Source organism: Chelmon rostratus, chromosome 22 (genome assembly GCF_017976325.1).
Source record: "Chelmon rostratus isolate fCheRos1 chromosome 22, fCheRos1.pri, whole genome shotgun sequence".
Lineage (NCBI taxonomy): Eukaryota > Metazoa > Chordata > Actinopteri > Chaetodontiformes > Chaetodontidae > Chelmon > Chelmon rostratus.
The window spans coordinates 6,028,894-6,054,158 of record NC_055679.1 but is presented as its reverse complement, the minus strand read 5'-3'; the positions used below and the strand labels follow the sequence as shown (position 1 = coordinate 6,054,158).

At 40.8% G+C, this 25,265-nt stretch overlaps 1 protein-coding gene across 1 annotated transcript; it reads left to right on the top strand.

Moving 5' to 3' along the window:
- Nucleotides 1-11,371: 11,371 nt before the first annotated feature.
- LOC121626073 (FYVE, RhoGEF and PH domain-containing protein 4-like) lies at nt 11,372-23,797 on the top strand. The gene is made up of 16 exons (XM_041964432.1): nt 11,372-11,498; nt 14,790-14,930; nt 15,130-15,709; nt 15,849-16,329; nt 16,609-16,754; nt 17,235-17,391; nt 18,132-18,270; nt 18,476-18,534; nt 20,206-20,349; nt 20,583-20,755; nt 21,082-21,112; nt 21,224-21,307; nt 21,413-21,538; nt 21,638-21,781; nt 22,027-22,167; nt 23,020-23,797. Exons 1-16 carry the CDS (start codon nt 11,372-11,374, stop codon nt 23,293-23,295), a joined length of 2,949 nt encoding a protein of 982 aa, XP_041820366.1. The 3' UTR covers nt 23,296-23,797.
- The last annotated feature ends 1,468 nt before the right edge of the window (nt 23,798-25,265 follow it).

The following is a 25,265-nucleotide window of genomic DNA, read 5'->3' as shown; positions in this document are numbered from 1 at the left end:
AACCTCTCAGTTCCCAGAGTGTTCTTCCTGAGAAACTTGTCTGACAAAAACACAGGCATATGAAGGCTATGTGGTACTATTAAGACAGTATAAGTAAAAATATCCATATTTTGGAATGTTTTTAATTCTCTTCTCACTTCCTCTTTATTTGGAAATAACTTCAGATTGGCTTTAATATCAGTCACCACTTACCAAATATATCAAATATGTGGCATATTTTTTATTTTTTTTTGGAAAAATATCACCTTGTTCACCCTTGGGTCCCCGATAAAATTATCACAATTATAAGCTTTAGAGTCAAAACACCAAACTGCTGTAACACATGTTTAAATGTTTCTCACATTTCATATGAAACAGAAAAATAACTATCAGAGAGATTGGTCCAAACTGATGGCTCATGTTCCTAAAGCCGATATAAGATGTTTACTTTCCATTAATATGTTCTCACAGGACAGCGATGCCACAGATGGATTAAACTAGCCAACAGTATTTAATATAACTCTGACAGCGGACCATTTTTCTGCATGAGTACTTGAGAAAAACAGGACGAATATGAGTGAGATTATCAGTGGAGCTGCTATGTCACTACAAAAAAAAAAAAACAACAATGTCCCATGGTTCGTTGTGATGAGGGCAAAACTCAACATCTGCACTACTGCGACTGAACTGCAGAGAAACAAAATGTTCAGGGAAACATCTTTTTAAAGAAAGAGAGGACTCAGACTCAGAGAGGCCACTGTTCTGGTTGGTCATGTGTATTAAGACTCACCTGGAAAAGAGTTAAGGTCATCACTGAACAGTCGATGATCACCAGTGACAGTTTTTAAAAGCATTGTAGAAAACAGTTGACTGCTTTATCTCTGCCCAACATGTCTAGTCTGTTAAATTCATTGACCACAGTACCGTTTTTCCTCTCTAAAAAGGCGTGTGATTCACATCTTTTTTGGGATTCTTTGTGTAGTTTAACACCATTGCTCATTTATTATGTTAATCAAATCTGGTAGACAGAGACACACCTGAGCAATACATAATTGCGTTTTATCAAAAGGAATCAGGATATGGGGAATTTGCTTTGTGGAGAAAAAACGAGTGCATTACACGCCCGATCTGAAAAACAAACAACAGGAATAAATAGCCCTCATTCACGAAGGAGTTCATGATCAGTATGACCTTGTACACACAGATGGTGTAAGACTCCTTCCTCTGTCTCCTCCTCTTCTTGCCTGTCTTGCTGGATTTAGGCACTTTTTTGGAGTCCTTCTTGGGCACTGTGGCTGCACCCGACATGTTTTTACAACATTTTCATGTCAGTGGAATTGACACGTCCGAAGCAAATGGTACTGTGCTGTTGCTCACACGCTATTGGCTAAATTGTTGTGCTCGAGAGTGAGCATGTTTGCATGTTTGGAACGGAAAAAACAGCCTCAGTCATTCACTCCCTCAAGAGCCTGCTCTACTGAATCTGAAAACATTTTTTGAAATGATAAATCTGACCTTATTGTTGAATCGTGTAATCAGTCCTGATGGCCAAGCAGTCTAAGCAATGTGAATGATGAACATTTTTCATGAGAGCACTACTTGCATTCTTACTCAGTGTTGAGGCCTGTCAGCTTCTGTCTGCCATGAAGCTGCACGCATGTTTCCTGCCACACATATGTAAAACCATATAACAAACATGTAAAATTATGTGGGGTTTTTTTGTTAGTCTGGCTGGGTTTGCCAGCTAACATGATCATGTACTAAGAAAATCCACTAAAAGGCAGAAAAGACTATTGCACACAAGAAATTCAATTGACTGTGAGAGCTGCTCAGTTCATGGTAGACTGACTTTACCCCCCACATTTTGAGGAATCTCACATACACAGGTAATCCAGTTAAATATGATTCATTTTGATGACGTTATTATGTTCATTGTAATATAAACATTAGCATGTAATCTCTCCCACTATACCAATTTAAGACTCATATTCCAGATATTACATAGGTTTTTGTATGTATATTAAAATACATGTCCCATGAACATATAATTCAAGTTTCCTTTCTATTTACTATTTACTTTACTTTTGTAATTTAAATATATAAGTATGTCTACACATTTTGTGTGTAGCATGAAGGGGGCTGCAACTGCCTTATATAGTGCAATCCTATTGTACAATGGAAAATAAAAGCAAAGTGATGTATGTATACTGATGAAGTTAAATTAATTAAATGATTAGAAATAAAAATATGGTCTGGGCAGGATATGTAAATAGTAGAAACCCTGAGGACTAAAAATGACGAATCGCAAAGCTCAGCTCAAATGAGGTTCATCTCATCTTTGTTTGAGAGCAGTGACGCCCCCTCCTGGACACAAATCGGACTGTACCCCCTGAAAGAAAAGACCCAGAGTGACTTCATTTATAAGCATAATTCTGGAACTGTAAACAACAAGACGGACAACCCTATACTGAGGCATCTGATTAAAATTTGGTATGAGGTTCACAAAGCTCTCGGATTGAAGGTGGGACACCTTTAAAACAGAATGATCTTGTTCCCATGACTCTGGACAATAAGATCCTGGATACATGGCATAAAGGAATCCAACACTTGAAGGACTGCTTCGATAAAGGACTTTTCATGTCATTTGAACATTTAAAGAGGAAATATAACTTGTCCAATCAAACCTTTTTCTGTTATCTCCAACTAAGATCCTTTCTGAGAGCTAATTTGGGTCCTGAAATTACTTTACTTTGCGGGGTGACGAGTACTTTTACCCTCTTGTTTGTTATGTCTGTATACTGTTGGTATATCGGCATGTTTGTGTATGTTTCTATATGTTGCATATAAAAAAACTGAAAATAAAGTAGTTTAAAAAAAAAAGCTAAATGTGTTTCTGTATGTTGACTTAGCCTTCAGAGTGACTAATTTCTACGCTCTATGTTTCAGTCAAACTGTAACTGCAGGATATGTCAAATTCTGACACATTGTTTCAACAGGTAACATTTATTTTATATCCTCAGACTCAGGCCACAACATGACAGTAACAGGAGCTTAATTGACCCAAAAGGTCACATTTCGAGATCGCGAATGCTGACCATGCTGACGTAAGACATCTGCCTCGTGCGATTTACCACAGCCTGATGAGGCCTGAAAAAAAGGTGAGCTTTGCCACTCTGCTGAGCCTCGTGCATTTGTGAATATCAGCAGCGCTGTCCTCCATGATGCTCAGGGCCGAGCCAGGGAGTGCTTGGGCGGAGGTGCTAAGCGGCGGTCGGCCCTTCTTATGCGCATTTCCAAGGCTTGCACCACGGCAAGTGAGTGCTGTACCAGGAGGTGGCCCGGGCCAGCAAACACTCAGGGCTCATCGCTTCTCGGCCTTTCGAAGATCAAGTGAAAACCTGTCAACGATTCATTCACGTGTTCACAGAAGTGATGGCTTCCAACGACCAGTCGATCCCAATGGTCGGGCTGAGATACACGGTGCATTTTCAAGCAGTTACTGCAGAGGAGGAAGAGCTTTCAAGAGTCTGGTTTTGCAAGAAGATTATTTTGGGTCACCTTCGTTTAAAGGTGGAAGATGTTTACTGCATTCAGTGGAACCAACAAGAGAAATCCTTTGATGTCACCCTGAGGAATGGAGAAGTCTATGGACGAGTAGCAGAGGTTTGCCAGAAGGATGCCAGGGTGAAGCCTTTAGCCTGCTACAAAATTTTCAACATGGACAAACCAAATTTTAGAGTGATCACAGTACATATGTTCAACCCTTTCGTGACAGACCTGGCGTTGTCCCAATTTCTTGGGCAGTTTGGAGAAGTGGTGACAGCTGCAAGGTATGTCAAGGATCCCATGGGGTTTGGGACTGGGTGAAGGCAGTTCCAGGTGTTACTCAATTCAGACTCTGATGGGCCTGATTGCCTCAGGCATCCACCTGCTTTCTTCAGCCTTGGTGGGGACCGTGGGTACTTGTTTTACTCTCGGCAACCAGCCTTCTGTCGTGACACCAACGACTGAACAGCACCCAAGGCCTGCCACAGTTGTGGTGGACTGGATCATCTCTACCGTAGCTGTCCGGGCCGCAAGAAGACCTTTGCTGAAGTTGCTAAAGCTAGCACTGCAGTGGAGGGAAACAAGGACCCAAGGGAATGTCCTGCACCAGCAGAAACTGCACCAAGGAGTCTCGTGCAAGCTGAGAAAGATGCTGGCCCTTATGGGGATAGAGTGGACGATGCACAGCGGGGGCAAGGGCCAGTCAACAAACCAAATACGGAGGATGTGGCCAAGGCATCCTCAGTAGATATGGAGGTGGCTTCCACGACATTGACTCCTGTCCCATGCCCTAATAAGAAGAAGCATGGGGCAAGGAGAGTGTCACAGGCTTTAGGAGAAGGGCTCTCAGCTGAGAAAGACAACGGTGAGGAGAAGGGTCATAATAAAAGACCCAAAGGAGAAGCTAAAGGGGAGAAAAAGAAGCCCACAGACAATAGGGATGATGGCCAGAACGTTGACGATTTAAAGGATGGAGGGGCCAAAGAGCAGGGTGGTGATAGTACTGGATGAGGAGCTGAAAGTTCAATGGAACAATCTCAGGGTAGCGCAGGAGATTTGCTATCTGCAGAACCTACGTTGGACTTTGAACTCTCCCCAGGCTTGTACATGTTCCCATCCCCTTTGAGTGAGGATGCATATGAGGGTCCCAACAGGCCAGCGATTTCACCGAACACTGTGCCCTTTTCCTGGGCGGACCACATGGACAGCGACGACCTCTACTCTCAGTAAGAAGTGGAGGGTGGACTTGTTGTTGGTTTTTTGTTTTTTGGGTTTGTTTTTTTTTTGGCAGTTGGAAAAGGCCGTCACTAACTATAAAATTGGTGACTTCAAAGTTTGTTCGTTAAATGTGAGGGGAATGAGAAACTTTGTTAAAAGAAGGGTTGTTTTTGATTTTGTGGGCTCTCAACATATCTCCATTTGTTTGTTGCAGGAAGTACATTTGCGTGATGACAGCGATGTCAGGGTTTTTACAAGGGAGTGGACAAAAGGGCAGTCAGTTTGGAGTGTAGGGGGGGCCATTCTTCAGGGGTTGGGATTTTGTTTGGTTCTAAGGAGATTAGGGTGAAAGATTCCTTTGTTATTGTTCAGGGGAGGGTCATGGGTGTAGATATATCATGGGGTACATGTAGGATGAGAGCTATTGTGGTGTATGGCTCACAAACCCCAGCAGAAAGAAGAAAGCTCTTTGAGCTAGTAGAACCACACCTGTCCACCAATAGGCAGGTAATTATAGGGGGTGACTTCAATGTTGAATTGGGCAAAGGGGGCGATGCCAGTGACTCCTTTATCACACATGTCATGGCCAGTCATGACCTGGTAGATGGGGGAAGGAAGGTCACTCCGCTTATGGACGGTCCCACATGGCATAATACACGGGGAATAGCCAGACGTTTGGACTACATATTTTTTACAAGATCTTTGGTTGTGTCAGCAGGTAGACTGCTCCCAGTTTTCTTTTCCGATCACGATGGTATACTGTTTGAGGTACGCTCAGGTATACAATTTTTTGGGCCTGCTTTCTGGCGTCTCATCATTAGTGTCCTGGACGATGATATTTTCAAAAAGAATTTCCTTTCGTTTTCCTTTTTCAATGGCTTGCTAGGGCTTAGACCAATGTGTACTGGGGTGATAGAATGGTGGGAAGTTGCCAAAGAGAGAATTAAGGATTTTTGTTTAACATATTGTAAAAGGAGGATGAGGCATGCAAAGAAGGCAGCACATCACCTACAGCACCTCCTCGAGCTCGAGTATACAAAGGGAAACTGTGGCAGCTCCATATCTGAGCAGGCTTGTGACTCATTAAAAGCACAGCTTAGAGATCTCTACGAGAGTAGAGCCAGGGCATTCCTATTGGGCACGCGCCGGGAATACCTGGAGAGCACAGAGACATGTTCTGCTGTTTTTTTTAGTTCAGTTCGAGGTATCCAAATGAAATAGGTAGTGACTGGGTTGAGGGATAGACAGGGAGTGGTTATGAGAGAGGCAGGAGAGATGGTGCGTGTCGCAACTGAACACTATAGCGCAAGCTTCAAGGTAAGAGAAGTGGATATAGAGGGAGGGGAGGTCTTCCTGGATACCCTGACAGAGCGGGTGCCGGAGGACACAGTGCAAGCCTTGGAAGCCCCACTTACTCTCAAGGAGCTTGAGGGGGCCCTCATCAGAATGAACAGGCGAAAAGTGCCAGGTATTGATGGGCTTCCGGTCGAATTTTATTTGCCGTTTCGAGACATTCTTGGGCCGGTGGTGTTGGAGGTACTGTCAACGGTACTTGCAACCAGAACCATGGGTAGGTCTTTGGCCACGGGTGTGATCAACTCCTGTTTAAGAAGGGGGATCACACTGACTTGAGTAACTGGCGGCCATTGACCATGCTGTGTGTTGATTATAAACTCCTGGCAAAGGTCTTAGCAGACCGTCTTGGCAAGGCGCTTCCGCATGTGGTCCATGTGGACCAGACATGTGGGGTGGCCGGCCGCTCAGTGAGGTGGAATCTGCAGCTCATAAGGGACGCTGTCGCTTGGACTGAGGACAGAAACCTGCCACTTATGCTGGTCGGGCTTGATCAGGAAAAGGCGTTTGACAGGGTTAGTTGGTGCTTTATGTTTAGGGTATTCGAGAGGTTTGGTTTTGGCCAGGTTTTTGTAGGGTGGTTGCATACATTGTACACAGGAGTGGGGTGTATGGTTTCAGTTATTGGTTTAGGTTGCACTCTGGCATAAGAGAGGGGTGCCTGCTCTTACCCCTGCTTTGTATTTTTTATATGGAGCACCTGGCAGCAGCAGTTAGGGCTGACCATTGTGCCAAGGGTTTCTCAGTGCCTGGCAGCAGTGGCCTCAAGGTTAGTTTGTGGTTTGTCTCAGTATGCAGATGAGACAACAATGCTGCTGGACAGTGACACATGCCTTGTATGATCCCTGGAGGTTATCCAGAATTTTGGTTGAGTAGCAGATGCTAAACCTAACTATGCCAAATCTTCAGTTAAGTTCTTTGGGTGGTGGAAATGAAGGGCAGATGTGCCAGGGTGTTCTGTGACTCTGCACATGACCCCTGAAGGTACTGGGGGTCTGCTTTGAGACAGCCCACAGTGCCATGGCCAATTAGCCCAAGGGCTTAGCGGCAATCCAGAAGAAGCTCTCACTTTGGAAAAGTAGACACTTTGCAGACTCTGTATACTTGGCGTATACATCCCCACTGCCAGTTAGTATGAGGAGGCCTCTTGTGCACCTTATTTTCATCTTCATATGGGGCGGTAGATGTGAGTATGTAGCCAGGGCACGTATGGTGTCAGGTGTTGAAGAAGGGGGCAGAGATGTAACAACGTCCCAGCAAGGGTTGGCAAGGTCCCCAGTTTGCCCTTGGGCAGCCTGTTCAGCAGAGGAGACAACTAGACACATCATGTGGGACTGTTCATTTGTTCAGGTGGTACAGGGTAAACTGAAGACATGGCTAGGGCAGGTAGTTCCTTTGTTTAAACTGATGTCAGATAAGGTCTGACAGTCATGCCTTAATTTCTCAGCCAAATCATTGTATGGAGCCTGTGATGATGTGGTGTGGCACAGGGCAATGGGTGTGGCCTTGGATTTTGGTGTGTGATCAGCCAAATGAGGCTCACTATGAGTGTAGTAATTGGGATGACTGTGCTGCTGTTTAGGAGAGGGCTGTGTTTACTCACTTTTCTAGAATAGAAGTATATAATATTTTTTTTAAAAACATAGCCTCACTTTCAGTAGGTATAATTTTGAACTGTAATTATTGGATTTAGCATCAGTTTTCTCTTTAAAAGTATTTAGTTAAATTATATTTATTTTTATAATTTTAATCTTTTTATCTTTGACCTTATCTTTACTTTAAATCCTACACAGTATATTTGTTTTTGCTTCTTGTTCCTTTTATTATTGTCACTGTAAAAACTTGTGTACTTATATCTCACCTTTTCTCTGTAAAGTGCACTGTGTAGGAGTTCTCATTTAACATTTAACAACAACCTGTGATTATAAAATAAACTGAGTGCCAGCATTCTTCTCTTATGTACAGTAACAGTGTAGTCTTAACTTAACTTTCTTCAGCAATACATCTTTATATTCTGCACAATTCTTTGTAACATCCTCTTCTTGACTGAAGTAGGAGGGATGTGATCTGTCCATTTTATGCAGTCAAAAAATACCAAACACTCCTTTTTATGGGAATGCAGAAAGAGCCGGATGATGAAAATCTTGGTTAAGAAAGAAAGTTGATAAACTCTGACAAGGGTTTTAGGTTTTGCAGTAGCTCATATAGTTGCAGTTCTAGGTAGGTCCTAGATAGAGTTCTCAGATTTATTACTCAAAAGGACAACACACACACTAGTTGTGTAAGAGGAAAGGAGACACATTTTGTATCTGATGTAGGAGCTGATGGCAAATTCTCTTTTGTAACGTTAATGTGTGAACAGCAACAACACAGCACTCTCTCCAGCAGTTAATGTCACTATGACAACAATGTCAACGATAGGGAAATAAGCCACATTAAAACCACATTCATCTGGGGACAGGATCGCTGTTATCTACACTGTATACTTACTAACAATTTATTAATAGTACATTTATTAAAAAAGAAAATGTTACACTTCATAATGTATTGTAGCCTATTCACAACGTGAGGTATGGCAGGGGACCTCAACTACATTACTCCAAGGGCCCAATTTTTCTGTGGGGGCCAGACTTAAAAAGAAAAAAATAGACAAAAAAAAAAAGCCCATTAATATTGCCCTAATTTGCTGATTATTGTTTAAAAGATGTTTGAACTGCTTTCTGGAAATGTAGTAGCAGACACCCTTTATGAGCAGGCCTGTGCAGTAGTAGGCTAGTACTGCCTCAGCCAGAGCTGACTTGAACACAGCGTACTTGGGGTGAGAAATACCCATGGACCATGTAAAAGATTTTGGGGACACCTGTCTCCAAAATCAAGGCCATTAAAAAAAAAAAATGTCTCAACCTTATGATCAGACCATGTTAAGATGCCAAGGTTTAGTTTGTAAGGCATTGAACCTTGTATTAACTGGGAGTATGGAGGCCTGGCCAAAAAGAACAAAAGAATGGAGGGAGTCTGGGCCAGCCACGCAATGGACCGTAGGACCCAGAACTTCCCCCCCTGAACTGCCACAAAAAGTGCATGAATTAAGCTAACAAACAAAGCCGCAAAAACTTGACTGCCAGACCTCCATTCTCAGCAGAAAGAAAAAAAAAAATACTTGAGCAATCAAAGAAAATAAAAATTCTCGAGGTGGTCAGAAGCTGATTTGTCTGGAAGACGGAAGCAGGGCCAACCACTTATCATCCCAATCAGGAGCACCTGAGAGAGAAGAAAGTAGTACAAAGGAAGAGGAACACAAGGGGGAGGTGTGAAACAACCAAACATGTCAAGTTTGCATAATGTGATAACCTCTGCTTGATTTGTAATATGGGATTTTTCATTGTTTTGCATCATATGGTATAGCATCATGTTTTGATTGACATACTTTCCTGCTGGAATCCATTTTCAGTACAATGTCAAAAGCACAGAGGATATGGCTCCGGTAATCTCACAAACAGGTAATCCAGTCAAATTTGATAAAGTTTGATGACGTTATTGTGTTAAGTGTAATCTAAACATAATGTTGTCTTTTCCTTTATGATGGTTATAGTTAATTAAAAACACTCATTACACTATTACATTTTTATGTATGCATGTATACATACACACAAACATAAATGGATATATTTTCCTTTTTATTTCTTCTGTGTTACTTATAGATTTTTTTTATTGCCTACATTCTGTTATAATTCAAGTATTTGATCCTGTTTGTTCTTTTTCTGTATGTATGGCATGGAGTGGGCTACAATTGCATTTCATTGTGCAATTTTATTGTGTAGTGGAAAATAAATGGGCTTTTTTTAACACAAAAAGTATACTAAGTCTTAAAAATGAAAAAATATACATAGTTAAAAGAAATTAGACAATGTGTCCTATATTGCATCCCTTTTTAAAACAAATGGTTCCTAGGTAAACTCACTAAGGAGGAGGCCTATAGAAGCAGGGACAGAGTCCAGTATAACCAGGACAGAGACAAACTCAGAAAAGGAGATTAAAGTAGCAAAGAGGTGCTACACCAAAAACCTGAGGACAGCTTTTTAGCTAACAATCCTGTGTGGAGAACATAAATCTTACCACATTGTATATTTCATTGTAAAGGCTGTAACAAAAGCTTATGTGAAGGGGAGGCAGGCAAAGGTCAAATCCAAAATTCAGGTAGTCCAAAAAAGCCAGATAAATCCTTCACATAAAAAAAAATAATCAAACGTCAGACAAAACCAGGAACGATGCAAAGAAACAAAACAGATATCACAAAACCTCAAAGGACAAATGGCACAAAAAACTGAAATGCTAGACACACGAGGTGTTACAGACGAACTAGGGAAGATTGTGGGGAAAACACAGGCTTAAACACAGCAGTGAGGGAAGACTGATCAGGAACAGGTGAATCCAATCAAGCAATGCAAAAGATGAGTCAAGAGGAACACTTTCAACATAAAACAGGATGTAATAAAATCAACAGCCAAATATTTTTGCACTACTGAACGTAGTGGTCAGTTTTGTTTTTTGTTTTTTTGGCTAGGCTTAGAATATCCACTGTTAGTCTGGGACTTGTTCTGGCCTTTCATCACAACACCCGATGAGACCACAGTCTGAATTTTCACTCCTGACTGTAAACAACAAGATACATGTATCCATCTGTTACAGCTCCAGCTATGTAACTTATTATTTGATTTGTCCTCTTTACCAACAGAATAATGCCGCACTCACACTTTGTATTATTCCTGTCCTTCGATGTCAATGTTGTCACACGATACGTGCATAAACTGCCTCATGTTAAATACAGTTTTGTCAAACGCCAAAGATGAAAGAAATAAAAACTTGAAATGAAAAAAAAGAATATCCACTGTTACGTTATGACAGACATTTTTAGACGCTTCACCAAAGTCAAAATGACATGAAGAATTTTGATATAAAACATGTAAACAGTGTTATACGTGGTGATGGGAAGATTAGAATATTTGTTCAGGTTTAAAATTCAGATCTTGTCAAGGTCTCATTTGTGAGAAGTGGCTGTGTGCCTGCTGATTGGTCAATGTCCACACTGGGATGGTTCGGGGCGCGTGCGGGTTTAAATGAGAGGCGGGGCTTGTCAATCAACCGGGTCGATATTGGCGGTGCTGATTGAGCACCTGAACTAGTGAACGTCGCTCTCCGTCTCTCTCTCCGCCGCAGTTTACTGTCCTTCGAAGAAACAGCCGGCTCACGTCGAAGCTGAGGCGACTTTGTCACGATGTTTGACTTGAAGAAGAGGAATAGTTTGACTGTGACGTGCACTCGCGAGACGGAGGAGTTCCGACGAGTGGCGGTCAGACGGAAGGCCAAAGGTGCTGCGGTGGACTGTCGCGCTTCACGTACAGGTGAGGCAGCTTTCGTTTAAAGAGCAATGTTTTAGTCCACATTATGTGTACGAAATGTTCAGGCTTTTAAAGAAGTAAGTATCAACTGAAAGCGCAAAGCATTACCAACACCTTTGTGATATGTTAAATCCTGCTTTTATATAGCCTATTGTATATCTCTGTAGCCTATTGTATATTTCTGTAGCCTATTGTATATCTCTGTAGCTAGCTTGTATCTGCTTTTTGGTTGGTGTATATTCATATATGAACCAATATAGACACTATGGCATTCATTCTAATCAAAATAATTGTACAAATAATAATAAGCGACTAGCATTCCTATATTGGCTCTAATATTTTCTGCATTCAACTTAGGTAACAGCAAATGCAACACTGTGACACTTTCTAAAATGAAAAGCATAAAAACTGACAAGTAGTAACTACATTCTGAGGTACTAGACCGTATTGCTGGTGCTGCAGTCACCATAGATAGGCTTGTGGCTTTTACTGGACTTTGTGGTTAAAAGAAAGTTATTATGGAAACACTATTCAATATAATATGTCAGATATGCACTTATAACCTCCTTTTGTGAATGAAAACAACAACCCTTCAGTCTTAAACATTAAGACCACAGAAAAATGTCAGCTGGGAAAAAGAACCAACTGTGGAAGGTCTGGCTCTCCGGCTCGGGTGTAAGAGGCCGACCTCTGTGTGTTTGTGTGTGTGTGTGTGTGTCCGCGTGTATTCAAAATTTGTTTGGTACAGTTGGTGCCTCTTAACCTGTTGGATTACTGCAGTGAAATCTCTTTCCCCTGATTCAGCCTGGACTTTGCCTGTGTGTCTTGAGACTGGCATTTGTCAATCCATCACACACAGCACACGTACAAAGCCACTGTGTTCCCCCACTGAAGCAGAGCTATCTGTTTATATGAGAGAAGTACGTTTGCTCCAATGATACTGTCAGATGCAGGATTCAACAGTGCAATTCATCTCTCTGACCTATATAATACAAATTTTTCTTGGGCATGATTTGAGGCCTGGGGAAACAAGCACAGAAAAGTAAAATATGTCATTAATTTTGAAGATGAAAATAGCATTAACTTTTTCTTTTCTTTTCTTTTTTGTAAAACTGAGTCAAAAGGAATAGTTTGACCTTTTGGGAAAATACTTATTTGCTTTTTTTGCAAAGACCAGGATGAGAAGATTATTAACAATTTAAATATCTGTCCTTTTGAATATGAAGCTGCAGCCAGCTAATTTAGCGTAGCTAAAGACCAGAAACAGGGGTAAACAGCAAGCCTGGCTCTGTCTGAGGGTTACAAAATGTGCAGACCAGCACCTCTAAAGTTCATCAATATGTTGTCGTAGCTCATTTATTTATTTTGTGCAAAGTTTAAAAACTAGTGTTGTCAGAGTGGTCTGAGGGTTTCTGTAGTTCCAACAAATCCAACAGTGATGCATCCTCTCTGTTGCTGATTGTGCCAAATCAGTTTCCGGAATTGCGTTCTCCCAGTTAATCTTTCATTCATATTGTATCAATAATTTCATCTTATAAAAATAAATTTTCTGAACCAGGATTTCCAGTTATTTTGAGTAGCTCGTACCGAGTAAGGTGGGTCAGATTTTGTAGCTGTTACTTTAATGTGTGAGATAATCAACATTTAAGAAAACCTAATTAGTATAATAGACCTTATTGGCAGATCAGACCCAAAAAAACTAGATCAGGACATTCCTAGTGAAACGGATGTGTTTTATGGTGGGGTTATGTGTTGGACTACTTCTTGGCCAGAAGCAGTTATGTCGAACCAGCAGAGAAAGAAGTAAAAAAGAAAGCGTGTTGCTGAACTATGCCTATAAGAAGTCTGATATTTCAATCATCTGGCTACTTGGCTACCTGGCTTTTTTCATATAACCTTAAAGACTTAAGTTTAACATCATTGTACACAACTTCAGAATATTTTTATTTTCAATACATCTTCAAACTGGCTCAGTTATTTGACATATAGCTGTAGCCTGCATCATGCATCTTTCTCTTTGTAATTTTCTCTCAAGCATTTCGGCCCATGTAGATGTCAGTGATATCAAAAAATCGACAAGATTCTGTGAGAGTGATCAAACTGTTTGAGTTGTCAAGTGTTGAATGTTGCCTCCCAGACGCTGACACAACTGGCAAAAGTTAGACACTGGAGAAAAGAGAGAAGTGAAAAAGCAGAAGTGCTACATTGTTGAGAAAGTAGGCTTTAGCCATCTCCACATGACTTGCAAATCTGTTCACACTTCAATGTAGCCAGAAGTGAACAGGAAAGCTACAATGTGTTATGCAAGTAGTGGATAATCTTGGATAAGCTTTGAAACAGACGACAGGTAAGAAAAGAGTTACACAATTTGAAAGTAGTTAGTTGTTGTGAAGTGAGGTCGTCGGTGGACAGATTTCAAAGAGTAATGAGTAATGTGTTTAACATGCATACTGTGTAAAACAATTCATCTGTGTGTCTGGACAGAAAGTAATCCTTACCAGAACATTCTGTACATTGCTGTACATCTAATGTAGCCTTTTCCAACAATCTTTGCAATAGCAGGCTACAATTTTTGTGTACATGCGTGAAAGTTGAGCAGAGAGTGTATTTTTTTTGTGTGTGTTTGTTTTTATAAAAATTTTTCTTACGGGGCAAAGAATTGGTAAAATAATTTGTTCAGAGGGCTGATACCAGGGGATTAACTATTAAATGTCCAAATGGAAATAGTATTTTGTATTGTTTTGTTTTGTTTTTTTTTTTTGTCTTCTTTAGACAAACACAACTGACGGACTTAGCCCCCACATGTTATCAGAGCATACAGGCAGAAAAAAAGCACAGCAATTGACAGGGCATAATGCTGTCAAGCAACAACCTGTACAAGATATAAGACTATAATGTCAGTGCAAGCGAAGAAACTCTTCAGTTTAACTTAACTACAATAAAGTCAGTTTTTCCATGTGAATGTAATCTCTCTGTTAATAGTTGAAGGCTCAAGAGGAACCTCTGAATCATGCCCTCAAAAAGGTTCATTTTATAGTTGAAGTTGGAAAATATTCAGGAAATGTGTACAATGATTTGCAAGGCATATATTGGATTTTTCCACTTCTTGTAATGGTGCAACAAAATAATTTGACATTTTGTGTTTAAATGTTTCACCCAGGCTAACAGTGAAAAAGTAAAGCACAAAAAAGTGCTGTAAACGGAAAACACTGCCACACAGCATGCAGGAAATCAAGTACATATGGTTCACATTGTAACTGTGGTAGTAAGAGTAACCCCTGTATTTCTTTTTAGTAGTGAGCAGTGGGGTGTGTGGCTCGTACAGCTGTGGCCGTGCTTGTGGCAGTGTCTGTGGATCAGAACCAAACTCTGAATTTGGAGAAGAGGGAGACATCAAAAAAAGCCCAGCTAAAGAATCACTTTTACAACCACAAGGTAGGCTGAGCCTATGCACAAAAAATAAATACAATTAATGCTATCTATAAGTCTATTACTGTAAGTAGTGTGATTCTTTAAATCTCTCCTTATTTCTTGAGACCACCGCTTGTCTTAACTTTGTGTGGCCTATACTGTACCTTCAAGACATTGCACTATGATCATAAATTAGCTAAGCATGTTGTTTATCTCTTTGCAGTGGCTCCTGAACCAGCTCACCTCCAGAGTCCTCTGAGGGCAGAACACGCTCAAGGTCACAATACCACTACAGGAAAATTAGTGCCTCAATGGGTTGATGGCACAGAGCAAGACCAGAGTCCTCAAAGAGATTGTGAACTTTCTATTTCCTGTGTCAGCCCAGTACAGAATTATTTAGGCTCCCCCAGTCCTGTCAGAGGAGGAGGGAGTAGGTTTTTAAATGGAGTGTCTGCAGCACACATCAGCCCTGCCAGACATACGGAGGGGATTCCAAATCTGACAAGCAGTCCAGTTTTTAGATCTCCAAGTCCAGGCAAAAGAGGCATTCATAGCTGTAGCAAACTGAGGGAAGGATGCCACAGTCCTGCTAAGTTGTCCCCAAGGAACCAGAGCCCTCTCGCAGGAAAACTGCGGACCCCCAGCCCCATTCAGGGGAGGATGGGGAGCTATAGCCCAGCCAAGAACTCTAAATCCTGGCTGGGACTGCACAGAATCCCAAGCAGCAAGATGGAAGGACAAGAGAAGACAGCAGGGAAATCTCTGAGCGTGCCTAACTTAATTGTTTACTTGGATGAGAACAGGTTGGATTTTTAATTTTTCTCTATTTCTGCACCTTAATTACCTGAGTACCTTTCCAGAGCATGTATAGCACAATTTAGAATCCAGTCACTTCTGAAAACTGCTTACATTTTCAATGATAGTTGCACTTTATTTCTGCAGGATTACAACTGAAGAAGTTGAACGCTCTCCACTGAAACTGCTGCAGTCACCCAACTGCAACAGGCCAGCCATCACCATCAAAGCCCCAATTAACCACAGACTGAATCATTCCACAAATGAAGCCCATTTATCAAGCACTAGCACAGAAAAAAACAAAGAGCACTCCCCACAACAAATGAATGGCATAGCACTGGGGAAAGATTGCTCAGTAGTAAAGGTGAGAGGAATAAATGACAGAAAAGAAGAAGGCAAGAAGCCCAAAGGATATGGCTCCAAGTTTTCCTGCCAGTGGAATGAGACAACCACAGAAGATGGCAGGGTTCACAAAGAGTCTGAAAGTGAACTAAATATTGAGAGGAGGGAGGAGACAGGAGATGATCAAAAAGTTGAAGAGAACATAGAGCAGAAATTGTACAAGATAGCCAGCGAACTCCTGCAGACAGAGAGGGCCTACGTGGCTCGTCTGCACCTGCTAGACCAGGTAAGTGCGGTCATCTGTTTCTGGCTCCCTCCATGAAAACACAAGGCACATGACGCCAGAATATACAGTAACAACACGTCTCTTTAGGTTAGCATTTTTGCCATTGGTATGAGGAATGTGGAAGGGATGTCCTTTATTGCCACATTCTCATGTAACGTTTTTCCTTTATGCAGGTGAATTAGTTCCTGCTGTACCAGATACTTGTTGGTCTTGATGGATAGAACATTTTTTGTGAAGATCAATAACTGTCAAATTAATTTTTGTGTGCTGCCACCACAGGTGTTCTGCTTACGCCTGACGGAAGAAGCAGGTCGAGGCTCATTTCCTCCTGAGGTGATAAGAAATATCTTCTCCAACATTTCCTCTATCTACTCCTTCCACAGCCAGTTCCTGCTACCTGACCTGGAAGAGTGCATCAGCCACTGGTGGGTGTTCGTGTCAGAAACACAGAACATTCAGGCCCGTCTAGGCAATAACACTGCCCATTAAGTTGCCATGAATTTAGGTTTTTTTTTTTTTTTTTAACGTGACAGTTTAAATGTTCTTGACTATGTAAATCTGACCTCAACTGAGCATCTGTTTGCTTTCTGAGATGAAAAATTTCATGAAATAAACATGTCTGCAGTGCAGCTCTGGCAGAGCATTACTGGGGAAGACGCTGAACTGTTGTTTTTGTGTGGGAGACGTTAGGACTTGCTACCAAAACATTAAATATTGTGGCTTTAGGTTCATGTTCATTTTCTGTAATTATTTTCTCTTCTGACATTTGAAGACTATATACAGTATAAAATGGTCTGCAACCTAATGTGACCTAAGAGATATCACTGTCCAAATAGTTATAAATGGCCTTAAATTGTAACTGTAGACCCTTACACCCTTGACCTTCCCACTTCCACCAAATGTAGGTGTGAGAGCCCAGGCCTGGGTAATGTTCTGCTGCAACATGCACCTTTCCTGAGGATGTATGCAGACTACATCAGGAACTTTGACCAGGCCATGGAGCTGGTCAGGACCTGGACTGAGCGCTCTGCTGCTTTCAAAAACATCATCCAGGACATACAGGTGAGACATAATCAGCAGGGTATATGAGTTGTTAGTCCTATGTGGGGTTTTTTTATTTATTTATTTATTTTTAATACACAATATTAGCAGAACAGTAATGTTCCCCTTCCTCTAGGGGTAGGACAAACTTACTTTGTCTTGCTATACGTTATTGATACACTGGCACTAAATATTGATAATTTTATTAAAACATGCAGACGATCTTAACAGATTCCCCTGCCTATTTGACTTATGAGATGTGGATATAGACAAGTTGCAGTCGCTGTGTGTTTGTTAAAGAGGCATTAAGATCAGACCTTATCTGCCTTACATTCTTTCATCTCAGTTGTCAAATTCTTCTAAACTGCTACCCCAATGCAGTAAATAAATACAAAATGATAGTATTTTATTTTTTCTTGATGTTTCATAGATGATTGCCTCCCATTTTTGCTTAGCTTGTCTTTTCAGCCCACATTGTGTCAGTGTTGCTAGCGGTGCGACTGTTGTTACAGTTACAAGCCACGCAAAAGTTCATCTCACTAGGCATGCATAAATCACAATCACAGCACATGAGGGCGGGACTTGCCAAAGAACTGTCGGGGGGGAAAAAGATGATGCTTGCAAGGTCTGCTTCTCTCACACCCTAAAATGTATGGGGCTGCACTGAACAGCAGCCCACCCCGATTTTTCCTGGTTTGTCCGATGGCCAGTACAAGCCTGGGTCTGAGCTGGGTGTTCTGTATGTATTGTCCTGTTTTTAGAGTCAGGAAGTGTGTGGCAGCCTGACCCTGCAGCACCACATGTTGGAACCAGTCCAGCGGGTTCCACGTTATGAAATGCTGCTCAGGGATTACCTGAAGAAACTGCCCAAGGATAACCCAGATTATGAGCTTGCCTACAGTAAGTATGCTGCCACAGTGTCTTTATCTCAGTGTATTGATTTCTTCATCATGTGCTGCTACTGGCTTTATTGGTCAATCTACCAATGCTCCAAGTGTGCTTGTGTCAGAGTTTTATGGAACCCCTTTCTCTCATAAAGTACCTGTCTGTCTTTGATGGGTCGTTAAATCTTTAATGAGCAGACTTCCTTTGTCCCTTCCTGCAGAGTCCTTGCAGACCATTTCCATGGCAGCTACCCACTCAAACAGCGCCATCCACAAAGCTGTACGTTACCATTACACACCCCATCATTTACCTTTGTTCTAAGTAAGCTTTCAGTACTGTTGCAAACACATTAATTGCAGTATATTTTGTTAAAACTGATACTGATATTGTGGTTTTCATCCATCTAATATTTGTAGTCATATTAATGCATCTACTGTGTGTAATGATATTTTGACTGAAAGTAAAGGAAAAGTAACTACTGAAAAGATTTGGTGTAATGATAGTGGGTAGGAAAAAGACCTTTATTTAAGTGGGCAAAATTGTATGCAGCAAAGAGAACGGAGGGCTCTCTCTATCCCACATTGACTGGTATCACTGGGCTTTTTCATTGTCCCAACTTGCCGACAGGAATCTTCCTCATGATAATTCCATTTCAAAACCCTGAGAAACCCACGAGAAACATGAAAGGGGCGTGCATCAGATAGCAAGGTCCAGTCCATATGCCATACCGAGAGCCTCCATGTGATACAGCAAGATGCAATTAATCAATGGGAAATCTCTCTTTTGGGAAAGATGGGTTACATAGATTCCCGGTTACCTTGTGGAGGATGCAGGAGTTGGCTAAGGACATTAAAAATAAATATAATCTGCCTACCTCAGACTTCTGGAGACGAGAAGCACTCGGTCATAACGGTTTGCAAAATTAAAACTGTGTCGGGGAAAAAGAGACTGGTTAAGGAATCTCAGACGACTCTTTGAAGAACCTAGCTCCTCAGCATACTTATTGACACAATGTGCAGTTTCAGCCAATAGTTTATAAAATCAGTAGAAGTTACTGGATAAAACTAAGGGACAATGACACACAATGTAGTAAGGCGAGATGACTCTTGTGCATCTGTTTATATTTTTGTGAAAAAGCAGAAATAATGTGGAAAAAGACTGGATTGTTCTTGAGTAACATGTTAGGAATGAATTTAAGGAAATCCACCAACTTTTTGGATTATTACCAAGTTGTGTTACATTGTCAAAATACAGGAGGATGTGGTTTTGGTTTGCCATGGTTACTAGTTGAAGAATAATTTTATGCCACAGGAAATCTTCCATGTCCATGTTTTAAAGAGTGGATTGAATTAAAGTGTAAAATGGCTTCATATGAACGGGTGACACAGACTAGGTGGGAGAGAAGATATCGTTAACAGAGTGTGGGGCTTGATCCTGTCACAATTACAGAAACACTGACTGTAGAGCTTATTGAGTTGTTTGTTTAGGGCCTCTCAACCAGCTGTGTTTGATATCTGACCGATCTCTGTGTGTAGTTGATAAATCCATATTGTCCCCCAAGACAGTCTGTGTTTTTCCATATTATAGCTTGTGATTATGTCATTAGGAACTTCTGGTCTTACTGTTCATTGTACAGAGCTTAACCACATTTTTTTTCTCTTTTTTTCGTTTTGTCTTCTTTTTTCTTTTTTGTATTGTTTGTTTTGTTTTTCCTATTTGTCCTATTTGTGGTCTTATGAGTTGCTGTCGTTAATATTGCTTGTTACTTGATTCATTTTTGTTAAGGATATGAACAATAACATGTGAGGCTATTACAAAACTGGTTTCTTTTAGTTTTTTTCTGGTCCGTATTCTACTTGATTGAATGAAATTATCGTCAATATGCTAGTATTTTCTGATTTGTGTGATGTGTCCATACAGATCTGTTTCAGTGTTTCCCTTTCTCTGTAGGAGAGCCTGAAGCGGCTGCTGGAGATCTATGAGATGGTTGGAGAGGAGGAAGTGGTCAACCCGACCAACGAGTTCCTCAGGGAAGGTCGTCTGCTCAAGCTTGCTGCCAGGAACACATCTGCCATGGAGAGGCACCTATTCCTGGTCAGAACACGCTACATCTTTGGCCATTTTTGTTGAGACAGCAAGCCATAATCTGCCAAACACCTTTTGATTGTGTATATCTGCCCCTCCAATTTCCTTTTCTTTTTTTTTTCTGTCAAAGTAAATCACATGATTGTCCCTACACTTTTTAAGTTGCTCTAACAAAGAATCTAATGAGGCTTATGTGCTTAAAGGGAACTGTATAAATTATGGTGTATAACCTTTCTCTACAGTTCAACAACTTTCTGCTGTGCTGCACTCCTAAATTCAGCCTAGTTGGGCAGCGTTTTACTGTGCGCTGCAGGATTGGAGTGGAATGCATGCAGGTGCAGCAGACCACCAACGAAGACCACCCATACACCTTCCAGGTCTCTGGAAAGGAGAGGACCCTTGAGCTGCAGGCCAGGTGTGTGCGTCGTAAAAGTCATGCATTATGTTATTTATTTATTGTTTTACCTCAACAAAGATTTAGTTTTTATTCTGTTTGTTATTTGACATGTCATGTTGTCAGCTTGTAAATTTGCCTATAAATTTGTTCTATTAAATAACAAATGGAGAGAATTGTGCAGCCTTTGGGAGAAGGTGTTCAATTTAGAATGGAGATATACATTTGATTACATTTTAAATGATTCAACATATTGTAATATGTGAACATTTTTTGCCTTGTCTTCAGATATTAAACTTTACACTTACAGCATACGGATTAATTCAATTGCAATTGTTTTTTTCAAGCTCTGACCAAGACAGAGATGAGTGGATAAAGGTAAAGGTATAATTTTTATTTACTGTTTGTTGTAACACATTCAATATTACATGAATTCATGTCAGCTGAGTTTTCTAAAGCTTTTTTTTTTTTTTTTTAATTTATCTCCAGGTAATACAGGAAGCCGTTGATGTGTTTCAGAAGAAAAATGAAACCTTCAAATTGGCTTTCAAGGAGCTAAATGTGGAAGAACCAGTAAGTTCAATGATATTTCAGAAGAGGGTTGTATGTATTTATAATCTATTCAGAAAATACCGTAAGACTATAAAACATCCCAGTTGATGTGCGTTTGTTTTCCAGACTGAGGAACTTGGCCAACGTGCCCCCCGCTGGATCAGGGACAATGAGGTGACCATGTGCATGAAATGCCAAGAACCTTTTAACGCAATCACCAGGAGAAGACATCACTGCAGAGCCTGTGGTTGTGTGAGTGACGAGAGGTCATAGCTGTGTGATGAACAAAACAATACAGACAAGAAACTAATTATAGGACAATATGGCAGTGATGGTGCCTCTGCTCCCCAGGTGGTCTGCTGGAAGTGTTCAGACAATAAAGTGGCTTTAGAGTATGATGGTAACAGGCTTAACAAAGTGTGCAAAGCCTGCTACTCCGTCCTGACTGGTCAGAGAGGGGAAAGGGTGGAAGGAAAGAAGAGACGGATGCTGGAGGTGAGTTTTGTGTGTTTTCTGAAGGTTGTGACAAGGATTTAGCTTTCAAAACAATGATAATTATGCCCTTTAGTCATTACTGTTACAGGAACTCAATATAAATGTGTATTTTGTTTTCTTTTGTACTGCTAATGATTTGAGCAGTCATTCATTTAGAAAATTAACATCTGTCTTCTTAGGACCATAAAATACATGGATGCAAGTCTTTAACAGCATTGTGTTTTCCTGTTTGTGTGTTCTCCCAGTCAGACATGTCTGCAGTGTCCAGTGAAAGCGTAATGAGTAGCTTCCTGCTGTATGGTGACAACCCCAAGTCCTGGCAACAAGTGTGGTCTGTTATCACCATGACTGAACCCCTGGCCCTCTATCTTTACACCGCTCCACAAGTAGGCATCTCTGTGATGGAACATAATATTGATGTAACTACGTGGTACACTGCATTATTCTTGAGTTTAATATGTTGGAGTCTATTGCATTTTATTTTCAAACTTTGAGTAGTGATGCCATGTGCTCGGCTCTGTTTGTATTTCACTGTTATTTGGGTGGAATTGTCACCAGAGGATATGCGCGGGATGTTGTCATATGTCACCACAGTCACTCCACAGTGGCAAACATACAACGTAACAGTCATAACACTCACATTGGGGGGGAAACGCTGCTTAAATTGTGAAGAGTTGCTCTGCAACCAAACAGCTGCACATATTCTGACAGGTTTTTCTAACAACTGAAGTATTGCCTCTCATGCTTCTTTTTATGAAAATCTAATAAAACTATAAAGTTTTACAAAAATCTGCATTAAATCTAGACAGCCTTTAGGCTTTGTTCAGTGTAATATTATTTTGCTTAGTGTCAGGCTAAATATACCGATACTGTAGATGACAAATTGAAGATCAATATAAAGTCTTCCATAGGTGTTCAGTTAGGTAGAAATCTGCTGACTGTGACAATCTCGACATATAATTCAGATCATGTTCATGATCATCATCTTACCTCCTGCCCTGCATTTCAGTCTGACGCTACTCGTTTATTCGGGTTTTCCCAAAGCGAGTCCAAAAACTTTTTTTTTTACACTTTTTACATCAACATACCACTGATTGGCTTGTTTGCTACCCGCTTCATGTGACATGGCATCATGTAGAAAAAGTGACATCACTGCATAGCCTCTATTACAAAGGAGAGCACACTATTCTGTTGCAGATTATTGTCTATTGCTTTCATTCACCCCCACATATCTCCAGGATGTGAAGCCCCTATCCTGCATACCTCTACTGGGCTGCGGTGTGGACGATTCCCCTCAGGAGCTCCAGAGTCAACCTTGTTTCTGTTTAAGCCAGTCCAAAACAACCCACACTTTCTCCTGCGACGGTTTGGACCTCAAACAGAGCTGGCTGAGTGTTCTGAAAGTAGCAGTGACAGGCAGGATGCCGGCAAACATTAATGGTAATGTGAATGATGGAAGAGTATCCAGTGGTGAGCAATTTATCATCAATGGCAACGTGGAAAACCACTCCTGAATGTTTGAGATTTGGCACTATGGAAAGTACTCATACAAGTACGTACACAAACATACAGCAACAGATGAAACAAGTCCATTGATGTTAAAGATGGTAGCTTTGAACTGCACATTTGATAAAGTGAACATCTGTAAGAGAAATTCAGGAACTGTGTTTTCCTTAGAAGTGGCAATGCACTTTATTTCTGAAATGGTTTAGAGTAAAATAAATAAAGTGAAGGTGTTTTAACATGAGTTGGACTGTACAGGTTGTCTTAGGTGCCATGCGATGTGGTGTGAAAATATGCTGTGTTATTTTCTAACAGTGGACAATTAAACACATAATTGCATGAGGGTTCAGTGATACACAGAGGCTCTGTGGGATCATAATTGCCTTACAAAACACATTCAGCTGATCCCATTTCTTCACAGATAATGTAAGAGCAATTGAATATTTACACTCAAAACAGTTTACATCTAAACAAATTCTGACAACAAATAAACTGAAAACATTTTTAAAAATTAAATGGATAAAAAATTCAGAACTTTAGTGTGTTGTTTCGTTTGTGTCCAGCATAAAGCCTATAGAGTAACCAGAGCACCAGGTTATCTTAGTGTGCGGCATGTTTCAATCCCAAAGAAGAAATGGCAAATTAAAAACATGATTGAATTGAAGGGGTGCCATTTCAAAGGAATGTTTCTTCTTCAGTGCATCTTCCTGTTCCGCACAAATCACTAAACTAGACCAGATCTGTGGAGGTATGCAGGCTGAAATCAGAAGTGTCCCATCAAAGGGAAAAGTTGCTTAAAGCTGCATTAATTACTATTTTTATATTTAGAGAGTCAAATAACTACAATTAATCTGAAGAAGGCCACTGATACAGCCGACCTTTAAGAGAATTGGTGTTTGCTATCCTTTCAGCTAGTTCTAGTTTTATGGAACATTATTTACTGTATGGTTAAGTCTCACTACTCTCATCAACCACATTTCCTGCATCAACAGGCTGTTGTTTTCAGCAAAAGGTTATAATAAACTGTATGCTCCCTATCCAGCACTAAACAGGATACATACAAGCAGCTAGCGAGTGATGAAAGCTAGAACAGCTGGCAGCTTTTAGACACGACTATTTTTCTCTGGAGTTGGCAAAGCTCAAAGTAAAGAAACTGACAGACATAAAACTCAACTCTACATGAATGCTAATGTTTATTTGTGTTTGGTGGATACGTATTAGGCCACTGTTGGCAACACATTAACCATTAAGAACTAATCAAGCCAGTGATCTGGTAGTAACTGTAATTTGTCAGTTCTTCTGCCCTCTAGTGGCCAAAATTTGATCAATGCAGCTTTAAGGTTCCCGCTTAAATTCCCAATAACATTGAAACTCATAGTCTCATATCTTTTATGTCCCTTATGCTCTACCTCATGTATCAACAGCATTATGCAACATACATACCAACAAGTGCAACTCCTGTTTTGCTGTTGATGGAGCAGAAAGTATATGCCGCTACGGTGTGCTTCAAAATGTACAGAGCTTAAAAGTTAGAGAATTGTGTCTGAAATCAATCATCTATAATCTATTCTGCAGATGGCAGCTGTTAAAATGATCAACTCAGTGTCTCTGAATTGAGAGAATATCTCAGATTGTGAGCTCACCCTCTGAAGGCCTGTCTTTTTCTTGACACTAGAGCTGCAAGCACAACTGGACGTTTAAGAAAAGCAATAAAGACTAAACAGTGCTCATTGTGTAACATCTTATTCTTCTAAACTGCAGGCCCAGCTGACAGCCAGGGTGCAAAGAAACCATTTCAGATAGCCTCTATGTCCTCATGGACATCACCCTTGCCTATTGAACATCATGAGACTGAGAATCTGATTTGTTCTTCGCTACAAACAAAAATAATTCGTTTTAACATTAAATGGTGAACTGGTCTTTTGTCGCCATTTAAACAGCGGTGCTCACGGACATGGCTCTTTAAGACAAAGGTAGTGTG

What these genes read in the sequence shown, in the direction of transcription:
- LOC121626073 (XM_041964432.1), top strand. Translation starts at nt 11,372, where the DNA reads ATGTTTGACTTGAAGAAGAGGAATAGTTTGACTGTGACGTGCACTCGC. An exon ending in GAAGAGTGCATCAGCCACTG is followed by an intron (nt 16,755 to 17,234) that starts GTGGGTGTTCGT and finishes CACCAAATGTAG; the next exon opens with GTGTGAGAGCCCAGGCCTGG. An exon ending in ACAGCGCCATCCACAAAGCT is followed by an intron (nt 18,535 to 20,205) that starts GTACGTTACCAT and finishes CTTTCTCTGTAG; the next exon opens with GAGAGCCTGAAGCGGCTGCT.